Below are 17077 nucleotides of genomic sequence, written 5' to 3'. Positions count from 1 at the left end.
GAACAACCCAGGATGGGGGGCCAGCCCATCGCAGGGCACACTCACACACCATTCACTCTCACATGCACACCTATGGGCAATTTAGCAACTCCAATTAGCCTCAGCATGTTTTTGGACTGTGGGGGGAAACCGGAGTACCCCCCACGACGACATGGGGAGAACATGCAAACTCCACACACATGTGACACAGGCGGCGACTCAAACCTGGGTCCCAGAGGTGTGAGGCAACAGTGCTAACCACTGCACCACCATGCCACCCCCAAGATATACATTACCGCTCAAAAGTTTGGGATCACATGCAAATTTCTTTGTTTTCCAAAGAAAAACACATTTCTGCATCTTTTTGCCTCGGTCTCAAAAGGCACCAAGCTAGAACCGGCCCCGTGTTAGTGGAAACGGGGCTTGTGACTTGTACTCATGCATAATATTCTGCGGGTCGCTCAGCAGCGCAGCATATGAAACTAGACTCGGATTGTAAGTGTGTGGTTTTGATAATTGATGTATGGATGGATGGATCCTTAATAAGAGATATAAACAATAAGGTCCAGTCGCCAACTAATCATGTAAAATACGTCATAAACTCATGGTTGTTAAACCCAGAATAAAAATGAAGACGTATAACTAGGAAAGTCAACTTGCACATTTCAATTTTGGTTCGATATAATCACGTTGTCCTTAACCCTCCAGTGCAGGAGGGGACGGTAATGCGCATCGAATGTTTCCGAACCTGTGTGTGATACAACCGAGGAAGAGCCGATGACTTCGGGGGAGGAGGGGCAGGCGACTCGGAAGAAAAAGCAGCAGAACCCAATGCAGCCTGTAGCCCATTCAAAGGCCTACTGTTGGACCTCTGCTTATTTTGCAATACGTCTTTAGTACGGACTGAAAAATGTCCGATTTCGATGAGTTTGAGAAGCAGTTAAGCGAAAATCGGCAAGGTAAGTTTGGCTTTGAAGATCGGTGTATGCTCCCTGTTTTAGGGTAATAAAGTGGCCGGCGTGTCCTAGCGCCGAGGATGGTGCGGAGGGCACTTCTGCTGGTTCCGGAAAGAAAAGCGCGGCTGGGAAATCGGTGCCTTTTATCCGAGCGCTCGCCGATTCTGAAACCTGCCCGATTCTTCTTCTCCCAGCTGCCGCAGGATCCCCGAAAACTGACCGCTTTGGTAAATCAGTGACATTCTTTGCTTGGCATTGTTATAGAGATCGCTAGGCCTGCATCCATCAGTGCCCGGCGTACATAACATGGACATTTCAATGAAACGTTATTGGGGTGCACTCGATGTGAAAGCCTGCGGTTTTATTTATTTAATTATTTACCATTATACACTTGGATCATAAATTGCGACCCGCGTATTTTCATTCGCAGTAACACACTATGCATGGATGTTTGTTGCAAGCGTTATATTTTCAAGATCACGTTTAAAGTTTTATGCAAATAAAAACGACCGCGACCACTTGATTTAAAGTCCGCACTTAATAACAGTGTTAGTTACTTGGTTTTTAAATACTACGACGAGTTTTCTATATAATGATATGATTTTGTCTCTTTCCGATGCACAATAGCCTTTCCCTTGGGTCCGAAATGCTGGCCCTGTCATCCGTACAGAATAAGTCTTTCTCACACGATCGCCGTTTCTTCATGATGTATAGACTCTAAAAATCAGCCGCGTTCCCTGGAATCATAACAACTGCTTTTAGGTCGTTATTGCAAAGTCTTGCACCTGTATCTACCTTTACAGCGGATAGCAGTAACTAACAATGATGTACAGTTATATAACAATACACATATAACTTCATTAAAGTGCAGAGAATCCAGTAAACTGAATAAACTTAAGCCATACTAACGCAACTGAAATATACAACATGCGTTACAACGGAGTCGAAAGTAGGATTGATTTATGTACCTATCAAATGGCAATCTTGTCATATCAGCTCCTTATCACTAAATCACTAAAATGTCATTCGAAACGACCTGATTCGGCTAGACGAGCACTAAGTGCCGCCGTGTTTGATAAACTAGCAGTTCCAGTCATTCATATCTGCGCTCTGACTATGCCTGCGATTGCGGTAATTGGTTATTACCGATTTACGTAAGATGCATTGGCCGCTCCGTGTCTGTACTTTTGCAGCGGTGCATTACCGTAACGCTGTTATAACTGATGCATGAAGCTGATTCCTCGAGCAGCACCTGCGTTTAAATGCTTCACTGAAAACTGCACCTTCAGGGATTTATTTAAGCTTCTATATGAAGGACCTGCTGGGATAGAAAGGTGATATTTTATTGCTAGTTTAATAAAGTGCTGTCTGTCAGATTGAAACGATATTAATTACCCATCCATCGTCCAACCAGTTATCTTAGTCAGGCTCCCCTGGAGCCTATTCCAGGCAAATTCCCCATACAGAGAGCAGAGGCAAAATTCAGGCCGTCCCTGGTTGGGGTCTTGAAGCCCTTTCTCCTCCCCACAGCTGCAGGGCAGATCCCCACGATAGCTTTACTGGCAACATCCACCACCAGCGGCGTGGCAGTGACGCCCACCCAGGTGCCGATGGTCGGCAGCCAGATGACCCGGCAGGCCAGGCGGCTTTATGTCGGCAACATCCCCTTCGGCCTGACGGAGGTGAGTCCAGGCAAAGTCCCGCGTTGCCTTCTGTCATGCATACTGGTGTCATGTGTAGCTCAGTGAGTTAGGACACTGAGCCGGTCACAAGAAGGTTGTTGGTTCAAATCCCTTGGGCAGCAGAGTGATTTCACCATTGGGCCCCCGAGCGCAGCCCTTAAGCACTATTTGCTCTAGGAACTGTCTGGTCCTGCTTCTTCAATGAAATGTATGTTGCTTTGGATGAAAGTGTCCGCAAAATAAATAGATAAATGTACTAGACTTGTCAGTCATTTTTTTTCTCGTTTGCCTGTTTTGATGTCTTCAGACGTCTGCCTGTCTTCATTCAGTGTGTCTGCCTGTCTTTTTAGGAGGCCATGGCGGATTTCTTCAATACCCAGATGCGATTGGCTGGCTTATGTCAAGGTCCCACCAATCCCGTCCTCGCTGTTCAGATAAACCAGGACAAGAACTTTGCCTTCCTTGAAGTAAGAGTCTTTCCTGCCTAATGGCTGCTGTGTCCAGGCGGAGACCGCAGCCTTCCCTGATTAACGACGTTCTTCGTTCTGCCCTAGTTTCGGTCCGTGGATGAGACCACGCAGGCAATGGCCTTCGACGGCATCATTTTCCAGGGTCAGTCGTTAAAAATCAGGCGGCCCCACGACTATCGCCCCCTGCCTGGCATCTCAGAGCAGCCCGCCTTCCACGTACCAGGTCCGTTTTGCTTGTCGCCGTCATAACCTTAATCTTTATTTACCTTTGAAGAGCCGATCGGCAAGGCCAGTTTTTTGTACTCGTTACGGACTGACTGTCCTTCGCAAGCTGCAGATGTCTTGTCATATAAAGAGGGAGACTTTCACTTTTATTTACTTAATGTTGTAAATATTTAGCAGACAGTTTTATCCAAAGTGAAGAATGTTTTTTTTTTTTTTTTTTTTTTTTTTTTGAGAAATCAGGGTCAGCCTGTCCCTAGAGCAAACTCGCCGGCCCAGTGGTGTGATCACCAGTGATGTGAACCAGTGATCTTCTGATGATAACGCTGGCATCCTAACCAGCTGAGCCACACACACACACACACACAGCTCAGTCACTCACTTCTTACTGTTAACATAGGCTGTGTGGCTCTGTGATGTTTGCCCATGAAAAGAAGGTTGCTGGTTCAAATACCAGGGTTGGCAGAGTGATTTCACCACTGGGCCCTTGAGCAAGGACCCTAACCCCCAAATTGTTCTAGGGTTGCTGGCTCCTATTCTAGTCAAAAATTCTGGACACACCTACTGAAAACGACTTGTTTTTCAGCAAGATAATGACCCAAAGCCCACCTTGAAGGTTATGCAAGTAGCTTATTACCTTGTGAACTAGGAAAGAGATGGTCCCCACAGCCCCCCAACCTAAACTCTATAGAGCTGGTTTGGGATCAGTTGGATGAGAGTAAGAGTAAGGTAGCCAGCTTGCGCGCAGAACTTGTGGAAACTCGAGGACTGTTGGAGAAACGGTCCAGGTGGGTACATATGTTAGCTGGTTGAGTCCGCAATGCTGTCATCGAAGCCAATGGCTCCTATTTTGAAGAGACAAAAATTTTGTCTTTGCAGTACTTCATATGCATAACTTCCATGCCCAAAGGCCTTTTACTATAAGGTGAATAACAGCTAAAATAGAGACAAATGCATTAAGAGCAGGTGTGTCCATACTTTTGACTGGTGCTGCATGTGTCAGCATCTCCCATGGAGAGCAAGATGGGAGAGACAAAAAACAGTCGTCAAACTGCCCCAGTATTTAGGTATTTTTTTGCTGGAGTTACATTTATCTGATATTATATAGAAGATAACGACGTCATACTGATTTGAAGTTGGCTTATTTCACTCGCGCCGTTTGCTCGTGGTCATTATCCGGCATGTTGACGGTTTGCTGTGATCGGCCGGCTTTGGGCGCCGTGCCGCTCTGTCTGCAGGGGTCGTCTCCACCGTGGTTCCAGACTCGCCACACAAGCTCTTTGTCGGAGGCCTGCCCAACTATCTCAGTGATGATCAGGTACCCCGCCCTCAGTCTCTGTCACCGGGGAGCCGACCCACAACCCTCCTGTGTTTCTGTCCCACTGCTGCACGTGGAACTCAAGCAGGCATGCACACACACGCACGCACGCACGCACGCACGCACGCGCACGCACATACATACATACATAAAATAAACACTCGTCTCTGTGTAACTGATTAGTAGGAAAAGAAAGCCTGTCAAAGTTACCTCACCGCTTAAAATTCATTACAAGATACTGGGGGGTCAAATGTCAGCATCATGTTTAAAGCTAGCTGCTGAAAATAGCCGCACATTTGAGGTTTTTTTTTTTTTTTTTTTAAAGATATTCATGGGATTTATTAAACATTTATTAGACATGTAGGTAATGAGTTGACAGTTACATTACGCTCATTGTTTATCCAGCTGTAAATTATGAAGATATTGAGACCCCGCTAATGTAAAAGGTACGTTTCCCAAAACCTCATGTTATCGACTTGCATAGTTGGAACCATTCAGTTGTAAGTTGCTAATGTTGTTAGCAAATAACCTTATTAGCAACAAAGGCTTTGGGAAACGTGCCTTACAGCTGGCGGCTTGCCGAACCAGTCACGTAGCCAGTCCCTGTGCTGCCTGTTGCTGGGTACCCTGGAATATTTGTATATCGGGTTAATTGCTGAGTGTTAGTCGGATGAATCAGCCGCGTCGTTTTGCTGCATGAAAATTTAAAATCGAGTCATCTGCGCGTCACCTAACTGACGAATACCTCCACATTGCCGTACACCTGTGTTTGCCCAATCCCAGTCCTCGGGGAACCGCCGACTGTCCACATTTTCGCTCCCTCCTAGCTCCCAGCCAATCAGGAACACCGAATACCTGGTACAGGTGCGCTGAGAGGAAGCAAAAACGTGGACTGACCGGGGGGTACCCCCGAGGACTGGGCTGGGAAACACTACCATAGACTGTGCTTGAAATGTGGGGGAGATCGACCAAGTCCCCAAACGCTTCAGTATTCGCAGACGTGCCGTGTCTCACGTCCATGTCCGCACACTGAGAACGATGACTTCACATCCCGTTAACAGCGATGGGGAGCTGCGGAAGAATCGTTCCCTACATTGCTGTGTCGCTCGAAAGGCAGAAAATACTTCGGACCTTTTTCCCGGTGAACGATTATCAGCTTCACTGGAGTTTTCACATCGTGCCCCATGCCCTATTCTGTTATGACGTCAGTGATGGATAATATTACCATAACAACATGCACAGATGAGGTCGTCTTACTCTGAAAGTGTTGAAAGGGTCACATTTTAGACATTTTCTACTTCTCATTAGCATCTTTTATGATTTTTTTTTTCTTCCTATATCGCCACCCCACTGAAATCGGCCCATTATAGACATAATCCATACAGGCATTTAATAGTTTACCTATTTATTTTGCAAAAGTTAATCGCAAAACGTTTTGCGTCCACCCCTGCATTGTAACATTTTGAGCTCCGGTGTCCCACTCACTTTAGCCTAAACTGTTAAAAATGGCAAGACTCAGCCCACAAGATAGTGATCGCGGTTTCAGTGAAAGGTAAGTGAGAAGTGCAGTCAGTTTGTTTTTCTTTGATTTTTTTCCTCCTTTTCGGATTGTCATCGTAATCTTTCTTATCCAGTGTGAGTCACATGTAATCCAAGTCAAGAGGAAGGCTGTACCAAAGCAGCACTGGGGGGAGAGAGTTTGAATCCAGCAGAACTGTTAATGTATTTCACGTCAAAGCCAGTAAATGTGCCATAGACAGGTGAAATGGAAACCGCTGCTTGTATCCTGGTGTTTACATTTTTTTTGCAGTCCCTGCTACCGCTTTGATACTTACAGCTCTTTCATTTTTGTTCCCCACTTTGTCCCCAGCTAGGGGCCTGTAAGATCGTTAAGTCTTCGCTCATAATTTGTTCAGTAGTACTGACCTACTGCTGCCATGCCAACATGTAACACAAGGCAAGTAAGACATTCCGTCCCTCGCACGGATATCCTCCCTGTCGACGGCCTGCCCCTGTGGGGGGGCTCTGTCCTGGAGTGCTCTTAAGCATATGGGGTCCTTTTTTTGGGGGTTGAAGGCTGGGGAGAGACTTATTATGCTGATCACAGGGTATAAATTTGATTTTTTTTTTTTTTTGCCCCTAAGAGAAGGTAGGAGGTAGCGCCCTCTTGTGGCTGCCAGTGTCCCAGGTGACTCCTTTCTGAAGTCAGTGGTTAATGCGGCTTTACAGTAGATTCCTGTAGAATAAGTGAGGAATGATGTTAGCAGAGCTATTTCGTCCTGTTTGGCTTCAAGCCGTGGCCCCTTTAGCAGGACCCTGTGGCGGCTCTTAGCTTTACCTGTGAGTTTATCTCCTGTAGGCTTTGTCCCTCTAATTAACTGCACCAATGTGGTTCTTGGTTTTAAGAACAGGAAGTCAGTGATTCGGCTGGGTTTGTGTTCTGCCGAGTCGCCCCCCCCCCCTCCACATTGTATACATGGAACACTTAACATATAATTAGCTGTTTTTATTTAGTTTTTTTTTTTATATACCATCTAGCTTAATTATTGTGGCCCTTAAAATCAGATGCAACTCGGTCCATATTTCAAAATTCGTAGTTGGAATTATCAGAGAACTTGATTAGGAATTCAGTTGTGTTGTATATGCTGTAGGATGGGGGGGGGGAATCTGTGTTATCATTCATTGACAAGAATCAAAATAGTTACTTTTGTACGCTCCCAGTAAGTAAGTCATGCAGAAAGGGCACAGGGGGCTTTGAGCTCTAGTGTTGCACCGTAATGTCGAGCCACTTGTCATAAAGCCATTTTCCTGATGTCTTCACTGTTTCCTCATGTCGTTTTGCAAAGTTTAACATGCTGCTTCTCCCACAGTTAAGATTAGCATTTCTAGCGAGGCGCCGTGCCTGGACTGTCGGGCTAATCGCCCCCCCGCGTCTCCTCCTCTTGCCCAGGTGAAGGAACTCTTGACGTCGTTCGGACCTCTTAAGGCCTTCAACCTTGTGAAGGACAGTGCCACGTCACTGTCTAAGGGTTACGCTTTCTGTGAATACGTGGACATCAGTGCCACTGACCAGGTGCGTGAGGTGGGGCAGCAGCTGGAAGGTCTGGGGTGACTCGGGGCTTCCGGATGGAATTGCTGACGCTTGTGTGGGATGCATCCCGCAGGCCGTGGCTGGACTCAATGGCATGCAGCTCGGAGACAAGAAGCTCATCGTCCAGCGGGCAAGCGTGGGGGCTAAGAATGCCAACGCTGTGAGTATTTGCCCTCGGCTGCCGCCTTTCTGATGTCCTAAACCCAACTTGGTTCCTGGGTGCCTCCCAGGAAGCTTAATGCCCCTATTTCTTGGGTTTATTTGGGTCCATGTAAATTTCTCGCTGTTACTCGAGACGATTGGACGATCAGGGGGTATCTGACACTCTTGTCGCCCCCCGGGACAGACGGCCATCATCGAGACGCCGGTGACGCTGCAGGTTCCAGGGCTGCAGCGGCTGCAGAGCTCCGGCATGCCCACGGAGGTGCTGTGCCTCCTCAACATGGTCATGCCCGAGGAGCTGGTGGACGACGAGGACTACGAGGAGATCCTGGAGGACATCCGGGAGGAGTGTTGCAAGTACGGCAACGTGCGCTCCATCGAGATTCCGCGGCCCGTCGATGGCGTGGAGGTGCCTGGCTGTGGCAAGGTGGGACCCGTACTCTCCTGTACCAGTGGCAAAAAGAAGACCTCTGTAGGCACTAAACACAGGCTCATGGGAGCATTTCTTGCACAAAAGTGTTTTGAAAACGGAATAATTTTTTGTGTAAGAAAAACAATCTGATTGGTTCAGATAGACGGACAATCTGATTGGTTCAGATAGACGACGGACAATCTGATTGGTTCAGATAGACGACGGACAATCTGATTGGTTCAGATAGACGACGGACAGTCTGATTGGTTCAGATAGACGACGGACAGTCTGATTGGTTCAGATAGACGACGGACAGTCTGATTGGTTCAGATAGACGACAGACAATCATTTTTCATTCTGCCCTCAACATTTTCTTTGTGTAAGAAAGAAAATTTTGTACAATCATTGATTACTCGCAAATGTTAATAGTCATCCGCTGTTTATCTTGAATATGTAAAAGCAGTGCGCGTAAATTTCCTCGTTAGTATAGTGGTGAGTATCCCCGCCTGTCACGCGGGGGCCGGTCGCGTATAGCCATAACACAGTGGCAGCCAATGAAATTGAAGGATTTTTTTTGCGAAGCGAAGAGACCCTCCCCGGCGCTGCAAAATCTCCGTTAATGATTTTTTTTCTGATACATTTCAAGTTAGATTGAAATGCTAATCATTTTGAGGCATGTTTTCAAAAAAGCATGAACAAATTTCTCCATTTCTTGTAATCACATTCATCCATTATTCTTCGTTTTCTTGATATTGATGTATTTAATAAACAGCTTAAAACTATGGTTACAATTTTATTTATTTATTTATTTATGTCGCTGTGGTAATTAAACAGACATAGACAGTTATGAATAAAATGTATTGTTTATTGAGTCTATTTACACAGAAAGAGACAAGTACTCAGGTTCTCATACTCAGGGGTATGATAAGATATACATCCATCCATCCATCCATTTTCCAAACCGCTTATTCTACTGGGTCACGGGGGTCCGGAGCCTATCCCGGAAGCAATGGGCACGAGGCAGGGAACAACCCAGGATGGGGGGCCAGCCCATCGCAGGGCACACTCACACACCATTCACTCTCACATGCACACCTATGGGCAATTTAGCAACTCCAATTAGCCTCAGCATGTTTTTGGACTGTGGGGGGAAACCGGAGTACCCCCCACGACGACATGGGGAGAACATGCAAACTCCACACACATGTGACACAGGCGGCGACTCAAACCTGGGTCCCAGAGGTGTGAGGCAACAGTGCTAACCACTGCACCACCATGCCACCCCCAAGATATACATTACCGCTCAAAAGTTTGGGATCACATGCAAATTTCTTTGTTTTCCAAAGAAAAACACATTTTCATGCAATTCACAAAATTTTATCCACATCTACATATAGAGGCCTATTATCAGCAACTGGCAGTCCTCTGCATCAATCTCCTGGTATGTCTGACTGCTTATTCTTTAAATATTGCTAACACATTTTGGAGGTTTGGTTTGGGTCATTATCCTTTTGTAGGATAAAACTGACCCCAATCAAGTCTTGTCACAGGGTATATAATTGAACGGTAGTGTATGTCAAATATTAAATAGATGAAATGATTAATTTTCTTAAACAGCAGTGTTAATGCATGCATTTTGTAGCATGTTAACAAATGACTCATTGAATCCTGAATCAAAACAAAAAGCATAATTAAAAATAGCATTGTTATGACAATACTAACAGTGATGCTGCAGCATTTTAACAACTGTCAGATAGTTAGACATACAGTACCAGTCAGTAATTTGGACACACCACTCTGCCTACAAAGGGACTGGGTCATATTACCTGGATACTTGAGCTAAACCCAGTAGAAATGTTTTTCAAGGAGTCTGACCAGAGAGTTAAAGAAAATCGGCTGAGTGCTCAGCATATATGAGACGGCTCCTTCAGGAGAGCTGGAAAAGCATTCCAGGAGGCCACCTCATTAAACTAGTATAAAGTAGAAAGCAGGATCAGTCAGTCCCTGGAGCAGCTGGGGTTAAGGGCCTTGCTCAAGGGCCCAATGGTGGGATCACTCGGCCAGCCCTGGGATTTGAACCGGCAACCTTCTGAGTTCCAACAGAATTGTCCCCCCCAACAAATTATTTTTTTTAAATAACTTTTCTGAGTAGTGCATAATTCCATGTGTATTACTTTATAGTTATGATGTCTTTATAAATATTACAAAATGTAAAGAATAGTACAAAGAAACAATTCTATAGGTAGGTGTGCCCAAAACTCCTGACTGACGCCGTAACACTTTCTTAGACTCACCACACTGGTTGAGGTGGTGATGAGACAAGAGAGATTTAGCCAGTGGATAGGGAATGATTAATAGGACAGATCTGAAAGGGTCACGATGGGGAATTTAGCCATTGGGGTAACTGCCCCACACTTTGAGAGATGCTCAGGGATAATTTATGACCTTAGAGAATCAGGAACAAACAAGGAACATATTAACCATATGTTAAAATGCTGCAAGTGTATATTCAAACAATACTGAACTATAAAGAATATAAAACAATCTTTACTTTTTTTGTTTTAAAAAAAAACTATGCTTGCCACTTCTTTAAGAAAACCTACCTAACAGCGGCAATTTTTACAATCTGATTGTAACCCACCTGTTGCCATGCATTATTTGTCAGTGAAAAATGAGCCCAGACACAAAATAGCTGTTCTTAATAAAGTGGACAGAGTGTATATGGAAAACATTTACAATTTTTACAAATAACGCTGCTCTTGAAGTAGCAGGTAGTGTGTTACTTTTTTCTCTCCGCTGACCAACGCTGCTTTTCAGCCTCATAAAAAGGAGATTTTTGAAACTCCCTCCAGGTCATCTCTGGCTGCATAGTCTTGAACAATGGAACAAACAGAACACAGGCATCAAAACGGGCCTGAACGTGGCCAAAACAAGATGAATAATAAAGAACTTGGATGAAAAATTCTGATCATGACATCCAGAATTATCCTCCATAATTGAAGGGAAAGAACCTTTAGCATCATGGACTCCAACAACTTGCAAACCTGAAAGCAAAGTGAAAAAACCACAAATGAACCACAAATAATATTGATTCCTTAATTTATACTGAATCCTGAAGAGTGACTGTTTGTGTGTGTGCATGCATATGAGATTCTCACTCATCGGGCCTTCGGTTTTGGAAGGGGACCAACAAAGCATCATCCTCTCCAATTCCTCATCTTCCTCTATTTCTATAAAACAAAATAGATATGAATAAAAGACATAATCAATGCACAGAACCACATATATGAAACTGTCAGCCAACCTGGAGGATTAGTAGAAGTGTCTGGAAGTGCTGGTCTTGAGGGAGCAGAAGCCTCCAGTGTCATCTGAAGATTGCTGTGCTTCAGCCTCAGGTACTGCTGTAGTCGGTACATTTTGCTGCCTGGTACGCATTGTTGTTTGAGGATAACAGCCTCATACCCATCATCCCTACTGTCCCAAATATCCTTCCAGGTCTTGCCAGCACGGACTCCAAACCCAACCAAATTCTCATCCTCACTTTTGACAGGTGGTAGTTGACAGGCGTAAAGAAACACAGAAGGGCATGGAATTATAAACAAGAATTCTGTGATCTGACACCTTTGCCATTTGGTAGCAAAGTAAGTGTAATAGCTTCTAACTGACTTGCTTTAACCTAAAACAAGGTTTGTTTGAACAACTTTAGTAGGTTTAATACTTAACGATTATGTGAGGAATTCTTTAATATCCAAGTTAACGGCAATGCCAGCAAACAATATGCATAAAAAAGTTGTAGTTAAATATCAATGACTTACAGGAAAGTTACCGTCACAGTACCTTGCATATAGGAACGTGCAGAATTAGTATATGTATAATACACTATATATATAAGGTTAGTTTATAAACGGTAATCCAGTTTATTCTGTCTCATCTGCCTAGACTCATTCTACTTGACCAGTGTATGCTCGTTTTACTGCAAATTACTCGTTTTCCATAAATGGACACTGTCTAGCTTAATAAATGTACTGCTTTACCGGGCCACTAATAAAAGATACTTTTGGATTCCTCACGATGAGTGGAATTCTTATAAACGGTACCCGCCTTAATTTCCAAAGTCAAACATGTTTTTATTTAAATTGTGCATTAAAAATTGAATATTAATTATTAAATATTTCAAAAGCAATGCTACCTATGGAGCGAGTGAATAACTACTTCAGCATTACACAGAGAGCTTCGCGAGGGGCTCCGTAAAACGTACAGCATCCAGTTCGATTTTGGAATGTGAAATACATCGGAATATTTAAGAAAATATAAGATTGCTGTTCAGTTTACCTTGGAAAGTCGTCCTTTCCGTTCGACCGGGCGGTTTTTCTTTTAGGTGAATCACCAAATTTACTGAAATACTACTCACTCTCTGCTGCTCTTTTCCAAAATCCAGTTGTGTCGACTGTCGGTAGTGATAAGGGTAAAACGTCATTGCTTTTGTGTACTGTTAAGCACTACCATTGAAAATGAATGGGAAAAGTTAAGGGAAGTTAAGCTAAACTATTCTCGCCGCCCGCGCGAGCCATCCCACCACCGCAACCAGGCTCCAGTATCCCTTACATTTTAAGAAATTAGGTGTACAAGGTGTACAAGAAATATAAAATAACCATTTGTCATTTACATTTTATTTTCATTGCACATTTTCTATTAATTTTTCATGTTTCGTGTTGTACCTCATCAATCTCTAGTTGTGATAGCAGTTGTTTCTGGCCACAACCGGGATTCGAACCCCGGTCTCCCGTGTGAAAGGCGGCGATCTTACCACTATATAAGATCCAGCAACTATATAATATATATATATATATATATATATATATATATATAATTTAATATATATATATATATATATTATTATAAGGGAGATTTACGGGAAAATACTAACCGGAGTGAGACGTTCAATTCGCCACAAGTCTACACACCCAGATAACACACATATAAAACGTATGCAACAGTTGTGTTACCTTTTAAATAGTCTGTAGGTTTTGCAAACTACTCTAACGCCTTTGGTGTCGCTGATTTTACGTTTATACTAGTGTAAAATAGACTTGCCGTAAGATTTCTTTGCGCCAGCCTGAGAGTCTGAAAACACGTCACACCAGATGCATGAGAGATGGAAACCTGGAATATTCAGTCGAATCAGATCAAATATGATGCTAAGTTAGTACTAAGTTAAAATATGTTCCGCACTTGTAACATGCACCCATGATTTGGAACAGTCAGCAGCATACCTGTCAAGGTTTGGATTTGAAAATAAAGGAAATTTTCCGGCACCCGCGAGCCATCCCACCACCGCAACCAGGCTCCAGTATCCCTTACATTTTAAGAAATTAGGTAATAATAAATTTAAGAAATATAAAATAACCATAATTTTTCATGTTCATGTTTCATGTTCTCTGTCATTCACTAATGACTTGGATTTTTCATGCCGACTGACATCGTTCCTTCCCCGTGGGAGACACTAAAATCGCATTTACAAATGCGCGTGACTGTGACCTGCTCCTCTTCAGGAAAGTAAATTCGTCATCCGAGATGGATGTATGGATGTATTTACATGACTTCTTTGTTTCTTGGCAGGGACGCCTTCTCCTTCTACACATCCATCCATCTCCTTTCTCGTTCCCGCTGTTTGGATTATATATATTATTATTCGAAATTACGAATTATTGTTCAGTTCAATAATTATATATTATATAGCTTGGCAGTTTCTAAGCTAAGCTTGTTATACTCTTCCATGGGGGATACTGCTCCTGTGCGGCTGTTGTTCATCTTATAGCCAAGCTGTTGCTGTGGTGTAGATCAGCTGGTTGGTGTCAGGGATTGTCCGTAGGGATTGTCTAGTAGACCTTCTGAGGGTACTTCTGAGGGTCCAGGTTTCCAGCTTAGCTTCCAGCTTGATCTTATTTCTCAGGTCAGCTGCTCTTGTATTCAGCCTACTAATATATATGGGGCTTGGTACCCAATCTCGGAATGTGGGGATGATGATATCTCCCCCCTGACCTGTCGTCCTGGCTCCCCCTTGTCGTAGCAATCGTGTTGTACCTCATCAATCTCTAGTTGTGATAGCAGTTGTTTCTGGCCACAACCGGGATTCGAACCCCGGTCTCCCGTGTGAAAGGCGGCGATCTTACCACTACACTATCCAGCAACTATATAATATAATATATATATATATATATATATTATAAGGGAGATTTACGGGAAAATAATACGGGAGGACGGCGGGAAAGAGAAGTAAAATACGGTAGTTTCCCGGCCAAAACGGGAGACTTGACAGCTATGGTCAGCAGGCTGTCTCTGGCCACGCCCCCTACAGTCGGTCCGGCCCCTGGCTTTTCCAGCGTGTTCGCGAAAACGACTTCATTTATTTTCTTATTGATTTATCGACAGACCATCATACTTTTTAGACGTTATAATAACAACACTCTATTGATCCCCAAAGAGAGAAATTCTCTCCTTGCCTGCCCCCTCTTACTGTCCATGATACACAAGCACATATGTAGAAAAACGTCAGCTTGGAAGCCAAGGCTGGACTTAACCTACTCTATTCTGGTATTCTGTTCTCCCAAGTAAGGCGTGGGTTCGAATCCAACTTCCGACAAAAGTTCTTCAATCGCTACAGCACAATTTGAGCCACTGATCGGCTTTAATTGCTTTGTTTTATTTTTGCGTTTCAGGCAAAACTACATAACACTTAAAGACACTTCGGGCATGCAAATGGAGAACGAAATTATAGTTATACCGAATCTCCTACACACAATACCAAGGTTACCAACTTTGGTCAGCTGGCCGGAGTGAGACGTTTCTCAGGCGCCAGCCTGAGAGTCTGAAAACACGTCACACCAGATGCATGAGAGATGGAAACCTGGGATATTCAGTCGAATCAGATCAAATATGATGCTAAGTTAGTACTAAGTTAAAATATGTTCCGCACTTGTAACATGCACCCATGATTTGGAACAGCAGCATACCTGTCAAGGTTTGGATTTGAAAATAAAGGAAATTTTCCGGCACCCGCCGTGAGCCATCCCACCACCGCAACCAGGCTCCAGTATCCCTTACATTTTAAGACAGGAAATATAAAATAATATAAATTATATAAAATATAATATAAATATAAATATAAATATATAAAATATATTTTTGGCCACAACCGGGATTCGAACCCCGGTCTCCCGTGTGAAAGGCGGCGATCTTACCACTACACTATCCAGCAACTATATAATATAAGGGAGATTTACGGGAAAATACTAATACGGGAGGACGGCGGGAAAGAGAAGTAAAATACGGTAGTTTCCCGGCCAAAACGGGAGACTTGACAGCTATGGCTGTCTCTGGCCACGCCCCCTACAGTCGGTCCGGCCCCTGTTCGCGTGTTCGCGAAAACGACTTCATTTATTTTCTTATTGATTTATCGACAGACTTTTTAGACGTTATAATAACAACACTCTATTGATCCCCCTCTTACTGTCCATGATACACAATGACGAGACACATGTTCACTAATGACGAGAACTATTCTATTTTTCATGCCGGGGGTCCTTCAAATCTTACATTTACAAATCTTGTTCTTGTTCTCTGCTTTCTCCTTTCTCGTTCCCGTAGATATATATTATTATACGGAGATTTACGGAGTCTTCAAAGACGGTCCGGCTCCAGCTCAAGGATCACTGTTGCTGTGGTGTAGATCAGCTGATCTGTAGTAGTCTTCTACGTACATCTTCTAGTAGACCTTCTGAGGGTACTTCACGCATTCTTGGTCGGAGGGTCCAGGTTTCCAGCTTAGCTTATTTCTTATTTCTCAGGTCAGCTGCTCTTGTTTGGGATGTGCTTGACCGGCGTATACGACAGCGTGTACCAGTTCCCACTAATATCCAACAACTTCGCACAGCCATTGAAGAGGAGTGGACCAACATTCCACAGGCCACAATTGACAATCTGATAAACTCTATGCGAAGAAGATGTGTTGCATTGCATGAGGCAAATGGTGGTCACACCAGATACTGACCGGTTCTGAGTCCCCAGACCCCCAATAAAGCAAAAAACTGCACATTCCAGGGTGGCCTTTTATTGTGGGCAGTATAAGGTACACCTGTGCACTACCCATGATGTCAGATCAGCATCTTGATGTGGCACACCTGTGAGGTGGGATGGATTATCTCAGCAAAGCAGAAGTGCTCACTATCACACATTTAGACTGATTTGTGAGAAATGTTTGAGAGAAATGGTAATATTGTGTATCTGGAATGAATTGTAGGTCTTTAAGTCCATCTCATGAAAAATGGGAGCAGAAACAAGAGTGTTGCGTTTATATTTTTGTTCAGTATAGAATAAGCCCAGATTTATGTTTATTCAGTGGAGATAAGTACAACCTCTAAAGATAGGCCTACACCCGTTTTGGCAGTGTCTCCGGATCCCATGACAAATAATGCCTTCAGTACATCCTCCTCAACCCACACTGAAAGCAGAAGTGCTATGGGCTTTGCAAACGGTTTGCCGACATCACTCCTATACGTCCAATGATGACATTCACACCGTCTCCAGGGTGATGTTCCCTGACTCGCAGGGTCACTTGTGGTAAAGATAAAACCGCTTTTCTTGCGCGATTTGGACTCGCTCCATATATTAAAAGGGAGCTTCGTTGTCATGTTTGACGTAAGTATGAACAGGACCATCAAAAGAAAACAACTGGATGTGCATGTCAGGTATTGGGTGAATTATGAGAATGGCTCTCGAGTGCAGT

General features: G+C 43.9%; 1 protein-coding gene across 1 annotated transcript; it reads left to right on the top strand.

The window, feature by feature from the left end:
* Positions 1 to 2514: 2514 nt before the first annotated feature.
* Positions 2515 to 9074, top strand: LOC125729983 (splicing factor U2AF 65 kDa subunit-like). The gene is made up of 7 exons (XM_049005752.1): positions 2515 to 2617; positions 2968 to 3084; positions 3172 to 3310; positions 4548 to 4627; positions 7578 to 7700; positions 7792 to 7878; positions 8065 to 9074. The coding sequence occupies exons 1-7, from the start codon at positions 2546 to 2548 to the stop codon at positions 8440 to 8442; spliced, it is 996 nt and encodes a 331-aa protein (XP_048861709.1). The 5' UTR covers positions 2515 to 2545; the 3' UTR covers positions 8443 to 9074.
* The last annotated feature ends 8003 nt before the right edge of the window (positions 9075 to 17077 follow it).

The sequence above is a fragment of the Brienomyrus brachyistius genome, unplaced genomic scaffold (genome assembly GCF_023856365.1).
Source record: "Brienomyrus brachyistius isolate T26 unplaced genomic scaffold, BBRACH_0.4 scaffold977, whole genome shotgun sequence".
NCBI classification, from domain to species: Eukaryota; Metazoa; Chordata; class Actinopteri; order Osteoglossiformes; family Mormyridae; genus Brienomyrus; species Brienomyrus brachyistius.
Note: the sequence above shows the minus strand (reverse complement) of the source record. Positions and strands in the feature narration are given on the sequence as shown.

Coding starts and splice junctions, on each gene's coding strand:
- LOC125729983 (XM_049005752.1), top strand. CDS start 2,546: ATGGTCGGCAGCCAGATGACCCGGCAGGCCAGGCGGCTTTATGTCGGC. Junction 7,701..7,791: donor ACATCAGTGCCACTGACCAG/GTGCGTGAGGTG, acceptor TGCATCCCGCAG/GCCGTGGCTGGACTCAATGG. Junction 7,879..8,064: donor GGGCTAAGAATGCCAACGCT/GTGAGTATTTGC, acceptor CCCCCGGGACAG/ACGGCCATCATCGAGACGCC.